The sequence below is a fragment of the Phoenix dactylifera genome, chromosome 1 (genome assembly GCF_009389715.1).
Source record: "Phoenix dactylifera cultivar Barhee BC4 chromosome 1, palm_55x_up_171113_PBpolish2nd_filt_p, whole genome shotgun sequence".
Taxonomy (NCBI): domain Eukaryota; kingdom Viridiplantae; phylum Streptophyta; class Magnoliopsida; order Arecales; family Arecaceae; genus Phoenix; species Phoenix dactylifera.
This window is the reverse complement of record NC_052392.1, coordinates 29599195-29608240: the sequence shown is the minus strand read 5'-3', so window position 1 is coordinate 29608240 and position 9046 is coordinate 29599195. Positions and strand designations below refer to the sequence as shown.

Sequence of the window (9046 nt, the reverse complement as noted above, 5' to 3'; positions counted from 1 at the left end):
GCAGAAAGGGGGGAGACTGCGCACACAGGGTCGTATTTATGCACTGACTCAGCAGGATGCTCAGGCATCCAACACGGTGGTGTCAGGTACATTGCCAGTTGCTTCTATTTATGCTCATACACTATTTGATTCTGGTGCTACGCATTCCTTTGTGTCATCTACATTTGTGCAAAAACATGACCTGCCTTGTGTGCAATTAGAGTATGATCTGCATGTTAGCACGCCTGCAGGGAGTGGGATGATTGGTAATCAGGTCTGCAAGACTTGTCCAATTCGGATTGTAGGTAGAGACTTGCCTGCTGATTTAATAGTTATAGATATGCATGACTTTGACATAATCCTCGGTATGGACTGGTTAGCATCACAATTTGCCACCATTAATTGCCATGAGAAACGGGTAAACTTTCAGATCCCCGGAGATACCGAATTCAGCTTCGTAGGGAGTGGTGCTTATACCTCCCCTCGAGTTGTCTCCGCTATGCAAATTAAGCGGCTGCTTAGAAAGGGGAGTATGGCGTATATTGCCACAGTGGTTGACACCAGACAATCAGATCAAAGATTGGAAGATATTCGAGTAGTGAATGAATACCCTGATGTCTTTCCGGAAGACCTTCCTGGCTTGCCACCAGATAGAGAAATTGAATTTGCAATTGATTTAATTCCTGGTACCACACCAATCTCTAAGACCCCCTATAGAATGGCTCCAGCTGAAATGAAAGAATTAAAGGAGCAGTTGCAGGATCTTCTTGATAAGGGTTTCATCAGACCTAGTGTTTCACCTTGGGGAGCTCCAGTCTTATTTGTAAAGAAGAAGGATGGTAGTATGAGATTATGTATTGATTATCGAGAGATAAATAAAGCAACAATAAAGAACAAGTATCCTCTACCAAGAATTGATGACTTATTTGATCAGTTAAAGGGTGCTCAGATATTCTCTAAAATTGATCTTCGTTCTGGGTACCATCAATTAAAGATAAGGGCTGAAGATGTGCCTAAAACTGCTTTTCGTACTCGCTATGGGCACTATGAATTTTTGGTCATGCCTTTTGGACTGACAAATGCCCCTGCAGCTTTTATGGATCTGATGAACAGGGTGTTCAGACCCTTTCTGGACAAATTTGTAGTAGTCTTTATTGATGATATCTTGATCTATTCTGGGAGCCAGGCCGAGCACGAGCAACATTTGAGGTTAGTACTGGAAACCCTAAGACAAGAGCAGTTGTATGGTAAGTTGAAGAAAAGTGAATTCTGGCTAGACAGTGTGATGTTCCTAGGGCATGTAATATCTAAAGAGGGTATCTATGTGGATCCAAAGAAGATCGAGGCAGTGGTCAACTGGAGCAGACCCAATAGTGTTACTGAGATTCGCAGCTTCTTGGGCCTAGCAGGATATTATAGACGATTTGTTGAGAATTTTTCCTCTATTGCTGCATCTTTGACTCGACTAACTCGTAAAGGAGTTAAGTTTGAGTGGTCAGATAAATGTGAACAGAGCTTCCAGGAGCTTAAGCAACGTTTGGTGTCCGCTCCCATCCTTACCCTTCCCTATAGTGGCGAAGGTTATACCATCTACAGTGATGCCTCAAAGAAAGGATTGGGTTGTGTACTGATGCAGAATGATAAGGTTATTGCATATGCTTCCCGACAATTAAAGTCATATGAGGAGAACTACCCCGTTCATGATCTGGAACTTGCTGCTGTTGTGTTTGCATTAAAAATTTGGAGACATTATTTATATGGTGAATCTTGTAAGGTGTACACTGATCACAAAAGTTTGAAATACCTTTTTACCCAGAAGGAACTAAACATGAGACAGAGAAGATGGTTAGAGTTACTGAAGGATTATGATTTGTCTATTCATTACCATCCGGGAAAAGCTAATGTGGTAGCAGATGCACTGAGCAGAAAATCCACTGGTAGTATTGCTGCCTTACTCACCTCTCAGAGGAAAATTCTGGAAGATCTGAGGAGAGCAGAAATTGAGGTATGTTGGCATGACTCCGATGCACAATTGGCAAATTTACGTGTCCAACCTACCTTGATAGAGAGGATCAGGATTGCTCAAGCAGATGACCCTCAGTTGCAAAAGCTTAAAAGTGATATTGAATCAAGTTCTCAATCAGAATTCAGACTTCATGAGGATGGATCATTGAGATACAGGAACCGAATGTGTATTCCAAATGACTCCAATTTAAAGAATGAAATTATGAAGGAAGCTCATAATACTGGATATACAGTGCATCCTGGGGGTACTAAGATGTATAAGGCTTTGAAAGGCACATTTTGGTGGAATAATATGAAGAGAGAAATTGCACAATTTGTGGCTCGGTGTTTGACATGTCAGCAAGTTAAAGCAGAGCATCAAAGACCGGCAGGGTTGTTGCAGCCCCTACCACTTTCTGAATGGAAGTGGGAACACATCACTATGGACTTCGTCTCCGGGTTGCCTCGCACTCTTAAAGGTTATGATGCTATATGGGTGATTGTGGACAGATTGACAAAGTCGGCACACTTTTTGGCATTCAAGGTAGGAATGACCTTGGAAAAGTTTGCAGAGCTCTACATTGAACAAATAGTGAGGTTGCATGGAGTACCCGTATCCATTGTTTCCGATAGGGACTCGCGGTTTGTATCTCACTTTTGGAGTAGTTTGCATAAAGCCTTGGGGACCACTCTGAGCTTCAGCACAGCTTTCCACCCTCAGACTGATGGCCAATCAGAAAGAACCATTCAAACCTTGGAAGATATGCTAAGAGCTTGTGTAATGGATATGAAAGGTTCTTGGGACCGTCACTTACCTTTGGTTGAGTTTGCATATAATAACAGTTACCAGGCAAGTATTCAAATGGCACCTTATGAGGCTCTATATGGAAGAAAGTGTAGATCACCTATCTGTTGGGATGATGTTGGTGAAAGAAGAATTATGGGCCCCGAGATTGTGCAACAAACAGTAGAGAAGATCCAGCTGATCAGGGAACGCCTCCGGATAGCTCAGAGCAGACAGAAAAGTTATGCAGATAATAGAAGAAGGGAATTAGAATTTCAGGTCGGAGATCATGTGTTTCTGAAAGTGTCTCCTACTAAAGGGGTGATGCGATTTGGAATACGCGGAAAACTTAGTCCACGCTATGTCGGCCCCTTTGAGATTCTGGAAAGAGTAGGAGCAGTGGCCTACAAATTGGCACTTCCACCTTCACTGTCTGGAGTTCACAATGTTTTTCATGTTTCCATGCTAAGAAAGTATATTCCAGATATGAGCCATGTGGTAGAAGTGGCTCCCTTGCAGCTTAGAGAAGATTTGACATATCCTGAGCAGCCTGTACGTGTGGTTGATAGAAGAGAGCAAGTGTTGAGGAGGCGCACGATTCCTTATGTTAAGATCCAGTGGAGCCATCACTCAGAACGAGAGGCCACGTGGGAGCTGGAGGATGAGATGAAGGAAAAATATCCGGACCTTTTTGCAAGCTAAGGTATGTTAAATTTCGAGGACGAAATTTTTTAGGGGGGAAGAATGTGAGACACGGGGCTGAAGTCGGCAGCCCTCGCCGACTTCAGCCCCGATTCATTTGGGGAAGGAGCCGGAACAGAGGATCGCGTGGGCGATCCTCTCCGGCTCCTCCGGAGGGGCAAACAAGGCAAGGGCGCCGCGAGATCCCCGCGGCGCCCCTCCTAGTCCATCCACGGCCGTGAATCGGCCGTGGATCTCGCTTGACATCGCGGCGGAGAACCGTTGCGATGGGGCTATAAAGCCCCATCTACTCCTTACCCTAGGGCATCCCGAGCTCCTTCTCCTCCTCTTCTTCCTTCCCTCCTCCTCTTCTCCGACCGGTGTACCCTCCCGACCAAGCGCCGCCCGGATCCCCCTCGCAGCCACCCCCTGTTCTGAGACCCATCTCCTTGGGTTCAAGCGTCGCCGCCGCCGTCTGACACCGGACCGAGCCTCCCCCGGCCGAGATCCGCCACTTCCGCCGACTGCCTGTAAGCCCTCTTCCGTTTGTGCTCTCCGATCTTAGCCGATGCATGCTTTCCTCCCTTTGTTTTGGCCCCAAACCGAGACCACTCTCGGTCTCTTCCTCGTCAGTCACCGCCGCAAACCGCCGGCCGCCAGCGGCCGGCTGACCGTCGACCAAGAGGAGGCCGGAGGCCACCCGGGCTGGCCCTCTCCCTCTCTCTTCTGTCTCTCCTGCTTCCTCTGCCCGTGAGGGGGTTTGGGGAAGGAGGAGCCCATCACGGGCCAAATTGGGCCCGTTGGGCCCAGTCCACTGCAGGCCCAACTTGGGCCCAGTCCACTGCAGGCCCAACTTGGGCCCAGTCCAGTCCGATTGGGCCCAGTCGGGCAGTACCCTTGTGGGCCCAGCTTGGGCCCTTTTCAGATCCAAGCCCGGAACCCGAACCCGGATCCGAAACCCGGAACCCGAAACCCGAACCCATTGGGCCGTGCCCAATATGGGCCTATCGGGCCATGCCCATTATGGGCTAACTATGGGCCCTGTTGGGCCGTGTCCAATAATATTATTTTTGGATTTTTGCTTAATTCTGATATTAACAAAAAATTAATTAAATTTAAACAGGTGAACCTGATCCGCCTATCTGAAGTAGGAATTAAGCGAGAAGAGGTAAGTAACTTAATACTTCAAGTGTGATTTTCAGATAAATAGATTAAATTCTGAAATATGTTTTGTATTTAGTAAAATGGGTCTGGCATGTTAAATTTCATTTGAAAATTATGCTCTGAAATCCGTAAACTATGACTGAAAAATTTATGAAATCTGTTTATATATATATATATATATTCTCAGCATGGCTATGATCTGTCTGTTCTGTTCTGGCCCCGCCAATGGGGATTATACGTTGGACCTGTCGACTTGTATTCTGTGAGGAACCGGTTTCGACACCGCGCCACCGGTGATTAGAATAGTGGTTTCTGGACACCGTTTCCACCGGTGACTAACAATAGTGGTTTCTGGCACTCTGTGCAACCCATGCCACTGGGTTACGTGGCCGTAGCCTATCATGTTGAGATTATGATATCAGAGTTTTATAAAAACAAAAATGATATTATTTGTGATTTGTTTCAAACATTATCCTGTATTTTGATCTGATATGCTCTGACCCCACTCTGGGGTATTTTGTTGCTTACTGGGCTAGTGTAGCTCATTATTCTGTTTTCTTCGTTTTTCAGATCCAGAGGCTTGATCGCACGGGATTGGGGAGTGCGTTAGAATTCCGATGATTCTTCAGTTTTTGACATTTTAGTTAGTTTAGTTTGGACATTTGAATTATGTTGGCATATGTTATTTTGGAGTTTTGTAAGACTGCTTTTGAATGATTTTAAGTATTTTGTCAATTTTAAGCATCTGCTATTAATCCTTAAATAAAGTATTGAACATCTGTATTTGCTTTGATGTAATCCGATGCCTTGCACGCCTGTGCGGTCCGCCGTGCGGGCGTGCGGCGTCTGCCGCGCCTCGGGCTCGGGGCGTGACAGATTTGGTGGTATCAGAGCCGAGGACGGCTCTTGTCCGATGGTGGGAACGGTGTGAGGCCCAATAGTCCCACATCGGAAAGACTCGTTCCAGAGCCTGGGCATATGAGGCGGGTGACTCCAAATCCTGCAGACGCGTTTTGGGTGGAAAACAAAACCGGGGAGGGGTGAAGGACGCTTGCGTGAAGCCCCAGAACCGGACAATATCTGGCAGGGGAGCCCCGTGTTCCCCCCTCATGTGGCCCCCACGTGGGCACTGGGTGCCTCACGTGCCTCGCAGAGGCGGGGGCGTGACATTTGGTATCAGAGCCGAGGACGGCTCTTGTCTGATGGTGGGAAGGATGTGAGGCCCAATAGTCCCACATCGGAAAGACTCGTTCCAGAGCCTGGGCATATGAGGCGGGTGTCTCCTAATCCTGTAGACGCATTTTGGGTGGAAAACAAAACCGGGGAGGGGTGAAGGACGCTTGCGTGAAGCCCCAGAACTGGACAATATCTGGCAGGGGAGCCCCGTGTTCCCCCCCTCATGTGGCCCCCACATGGGCACTAGGTGCCTCACGTGCCTCGCAGAGGCGGGGGCGTGACACGGGGTCTTTTGAAGGGTGGGGAATTAATTACCCCTATTTAATATCTTATGGCTAGCCATTTTGAATGAGGTCCTAAATTGTGACAGATGTTATCATCGCGGATATGCAAGTCATTTTGGATGAGTTCTTGAGTTGTAAAACTGTAGAACTATCTATAGCTTTTAACTCACTAAGTATGCAAAGACAGAAAAGGGATAGAGGATAGAGCGAGGGTATTTATTTTAACGATTATCTGTCGCATATAATGCTCGCATATATCCTCTCCTTCGACTAAGCGAATACATACTCCTGGATGTCTTGCCATCTCAGTTATATATCTGTTTCACATGACAGACGAGCAACAAATCTCTGCTCCCATTTGTATTTGGCTGCTCCCAGAGCTCTTCTTCAATCCCCTCTCCCTCATTGCCCTCCTGATCTCCTCTGCCTTAAACCAATCACCAGCCTCAGCGTATATCGTTGACAATAACGTAAAGTTTGCTGCATTCTCTGGTTCGGTATTGATCAGCCAAAAGGCCAACTTCTCTGCCACCTCAAATCTGCCATGCCCCCTGCAAGCCGATACCAATGAACTCAAAACTTTGGGGCTTGGCTTCATGCGCATATTTCTCATGACGTCGCAGGCATATTCAAGCTTTCCAGATTTCCCCAAAAGATCAATATAGCAAGCATAATGCTCTGAACTCAAAAGAATGTCGCAACTTCTGCCCAAGTTATCAAACAGCTTCTTTGCCTCGCCTACGAGACCCGAGTGGCTACATGCTGATAAAACTGCAAGAATCGTGATCCCATCAGGTTCGACTCCCATCTCCGACATCTCGTTAAAAAGCCTCAAGGCATCGTCGCCACGACCATGCAGACCATAGCCTGCAATCATACTAGTATATGAGATGGAATCCCTCACAGGCATCTCAGAAAAGATTCGGATGGAAGAATCCAGGCATCCACTTTTAGCATACATGTCTACGAGATAATTCCTAACGAAAGTATCTGAAATGAGGCCAGATTTTAGAATGTAGCCATGTATTCCTTGCCCGTGACCCATGGATGAGAGGCCGATGCAGGCGGCAATCACTCCCAGCATTGCGACTGGGTTTGGTTTGATGCCATCTTTCCTCATCTCATGCAGAAGTTTCAACGTTCCAACGTAGTCGCTATTCCTAGAAGAGTTTTTCAAGATCGAGCTCCATATGACAACATCTCTTTCCTCGGCTCTCTCAAAAACAAGAGAAGCCAGATTTGATGCTCCCTTGCATCTACTGTACATGTCTATCAAGGCTCCAACTATTTGAGGTTCCAATTCAAACGCATGTCGATGAACATAGCCGTGGATCTCTTTCCCATGCTTCAAAGCACGCAATGCACCGCAAGCCGGTAAGATGGTAACTATTGTTGCCCTGTTTGGTTTAATTCCTTCGGCTCCCATCCCTCGAAACATCTCGAGGGACACATCATGAATTCCATTTGTTATGCAGCCTGTGATCATTGCTGTCCAAGAAACAACATTTCTCTCGGGCATCAAACTAAACACCTTTATAGCTGCATGCAAATCTTGGCATCTCGAGTACATGTCGACCAAGGCGGTAGGCAAGAGAACACATGACTCAGATGCTCCATTCTGAATTGAGTGAGCATGAATGGCTCTTCCAAGGCCCAAATTCCGTGCACGACCGCAGACCGAAAGGACGGCAGCAAGCAGCTCGGGCTTGAGCATGCATCCCACCGAGTGCATCTCCCGGACCATTTCCATGGATTCGGAGGCATACCCATTTCTAACATAGCAATGCATCATCGAATTCCAAGTGACGGTGTCTCTCAGCGGCGCTGTATCAAACAGTAGGCGTGCGTACTCAATCATGGAGTGCTTTGAGTACATGGAAAGGAGGGAGTTCATGGTTACGGTGTCCGAGATGAGGCCGGTCTTGAGGAAGGTGCAATGGAGCTGGAGGGCGAAGCCGAGGGATTGTGGGGAAGAGCAAGCTTTGAGAAGGGATGGGAGGAAGGATGGGCTTCCATGGATTCCGGAGGAATGGAGTTGTTTGTAGAGAAAAAGCGCTTCTTGGATTGCTCCACCGGAAACTGCTTCTACGATCTTTTTGCCCAAAGCCGTGGCAAGGCAGCTCGTGGGTCGGTTCATTGAATCATTGGTGTCTCCAAGCGGCAGCGGTGGTTGAAGGCTGGGAAGTGGTTAGGCGTCTTGCCATAATTATATATATTTCAGAACCTTATCACATCCGTTGTAGTCTAGCTGGTTAGGATACTCGGCTCTCACCCGAGAGACCCGGGTTCGAGTCCCGGCAACGGAATATTTTCTATTTTTGTGAAAATTGTTTTTTTCTTTCAAATATCTTTTTTCAAATATAATTTAACTAATTTTTTTTGCCTTGATCTGAATTGTTTCTGAATTACAAGGCAAAGAATCATTCACTGTATCTTGAAAATTGTTTCTGAATCTCTAGCAAAGCTCCAGAGAGGCTTATCGATCTAGAAAAGTTCAGAATAGATTTTGTTCTCAAGTGGCTAATTGGCATAGGGGATGTCAAGGCAGCACATTTCCCATCTTTAATACATTTGATTTTGTTGTAAAGGTGTTTAGTTGGTTTTACGAGTACAAACAAGTCCATACGAGATAAGCAGAGGCCTGGTTTGGAGCTAAAAGTTATTAAGCTTGAGCTTGGAAGTTTTGTCTATGCTTTGCTCGGCTTAGCTTAAGACCAGTGTAGTATTAAGCCAAGCCAAGTCCCTATTCAATTTCTTGGAGTCCATGGTGTTTAAGCTTGCACCATTTCGTCAAGCCCATCAAAACCAGCCTATTGCGTAGCCTACCCTGAGCTGTAGCAGCACACTTGGTTCCCATGCAGCTCTCTTAATTTACAGAACCAACAATTAATGTAACCGCACTTGGGAGAAGTCTAGGTGAATTCTCTATAAGCAACTCGATGAGAAAGCCTAAATTGATGAATAAAAAGAAATG

At 46.5% G+C, this 9046-nt stretch overlaps 1 protein-coding gene and 1 non-coding gene across 2 annotated transcripts; one reads left to right on the top strand and one right to left on the bottom strand.

Annotated features, from left to right (window-relative positions):
* Window positions 1-6394: 6394 nt before the first annotated feature.
* On the bottom strand, window positions 6395-8209 carry LOC103707218 (pentatricopeptide repeat-containing protein At4g31070, mitochondrial). Its single transcript, XM_008791621.2, has one exon. It carries the CDS (start codon window positions 8207-8209, stop codon window positions 6395-6397), a length of 1815 nt encoding a protein of 604 aa, XP_008789843.2.
* Window positions 8210-8305: 96 nt separating this feature from the next.
* TRNAE-CUC lies at window positions 8306-8378 on the top strand. Its single transcript has one exon. It is a non-coding gene; the product is annotated as a tRNA-Glu (tRNA).
* Window positions 8379-9046: the final 668 nt, after the last annotated feature.